General features: G+C 40.3%; 2 protein-coding genes across 2 annotated transcripts in view; both read right to left on the reverse strand.

Moving 5' to 3' along the window:
* Nucleotides 1-20: 20 nt before the first annotated feature.
* Nucleotides 21-865, reverse strand: LOC112141978 (DNA-binding protein RFX2-like). The gene is made up of 3 exons (XM_024265195.2): nt 672-865; nt 558-600; nt 21-359 (listed from the first exon to the last, which is right to left on the reverse strand). The coding sequence occupies exons 1-3, from the start codon at nt 819-821 to the stop codon at nt 235-237; spliced, it is 318 nt and encodes a 105-aa protein (XP_024120963.1). The 5' UTR covers nt 822-865; the 3' UTR covers nt 21-234.
* Nucleotides 866-1549: 684 nt separating this feature from the next.
* The window catches only part of LOC112141977 (DNA-binding protein RFX2-like), a 1483-nt gene continuing 1435 nt past the window's right edge, over nt 1550-1597 (reverse strand). Inside the window, exon 4 of the mRNA XM_024265194.2 lies at nt 1550-1585. Within this exon, the coding sequence (XP_024120962.2) occupies nt 1550-1585 (36 nt within the window). The remainder of the gene's footprint in view (nt 1586-1597) is intronic.

Raw genomic sequence — 1597 nt, forward strand, 5'->3', positions numbered from 1 at the left:
AAAAAAAAAAAAAACACCACTTAAGGTATATGAGAATATATTACACATAAGTCATTCACAGTTGCAACAGGAAAACAATCAGGCCTGTGTTACATCCTCGTGAGTTAAAATAAAAAAAGACATTAAAGAATAATGTTTAACATCTGGATGACTGACACTGCTACACCTTTTTCTCTATGTACATTGCACACCGTAAAGGCCCTGGAAACCACCTTCTCGTAGAGATGCCGGTCCTCACATCTCCTGCAGAGATTGGCTCATATCGATCCTCTCCCTTTTCACAGACGGTTCGGAAGTCTCCCTGGACGCATCGTCGTCACCGCCGCCGCCACCCATGCTGCTCATCTCGTCAGACGCATCTGCAATTGCCAAAACGTGATTGGGTTAGGGATTAAAAATTGTTCCAAAGTAGAAAAAGTTTTTTAAAAATGTCATCTGGACATAGTTTTTTAAGTTGAAGACGTTTCGCGGAGGTGAAACGTCTTCAACTTAAAAAACTATGTCCAGATGACATTTTTTTAACGATCAAACTGTTTAAAAATGACACAAATGCATACCTTTCTCCAAAAGCGATGGCATCATGGAGCTCAGGTCACTGAACTGGAAATTGGCACATTTGTCAGCAAAACCATTTTTAATTTCTTAAGTGTTTCGAACAGAGCTTTACTTACCTCCCCCATGACGGCGATCGGGGTTTCTCCGGTGGCCTGAGCCACGCGGTGTTCCACCAGGTAAAACATGTACTCGTCATAAAGCAGGCGGATCAAGTGGAAGGAGCCAAAACTGGCAGCACTGCGCAGAGTCAGATCTCTAATCACCATGGAGCTGCAGGAAGGGCAAGAGGAGCAAAAACTGAGTGAATATTTTTCAAACGACAAAGAATATGTTCTTTCCAATCCTGTTTTCTGGCATGACGATTCATCTTTCTTACCCCCGCCACATAGTCAAAAACTCCCCAAAATTTGCACACACTTAGTACCCGGAGATGAAAATTAAGAATTAAATTAAAATAAATTAACTGAAGTCTAAGTCTTTGACAACAATTGAAGTTTTGTTGACCTTTGACCTTGGGGAAAGATCTTAATTTTCATTAAAAAAAATCCCTTTTAATACCATTTACAAATTGAAACTTGAGCATCATTTGAAAGTTAAAAATATTTAAAGTTTGTAGATTTTGAACAGTGTTAGCATGGCGAGCTCATCAAAGTGATGTTCCCGTGCATTTTTACCAGAATATTGTGAAAGTTAATTACATGAATCCCTGGCTCAAGCTGAACAAAATGACATGACATATATGAACATATTAGGAACGCGGGCATTGTTAGCAAAAATGTTTGTTGCCAAGGAAATCCAAAAATTTACTTTTGCAGATCTTTTTAAAAATTGCATAGACCTGTTCATCACTCCCTGGCGACTAAAAGATAAAATGGTTGCTATGGAGATAAAACCATCAGAAAAGCTGCCTTTTTTATGAGTTTGTCACATGCAGCTTTGACCAGGTTGGCAGGGGGGAGGAGCATGTAGCAGCTGCTCAGCCAGTGGGGAATGGTCAAAAGGCGGTGGCAAAATTTGAGGCAGGTAGCACCTGCAGGTCACA

Source organism: Oryzias melastigma, unplaced genomic scaffold, assembly GCF_002922805.2.
Source record: "Oryzias melastigma strain HK-1 unplaced genomic scaffold, ASM292280v2 sc02362, whole genome shotgun sequence".
NCBI lineage: Eukaryota > Metazoa > Chordata > Actinopteri > Beloniformes > Adrianichthyidae > Oryzias > Oryzias melastigma.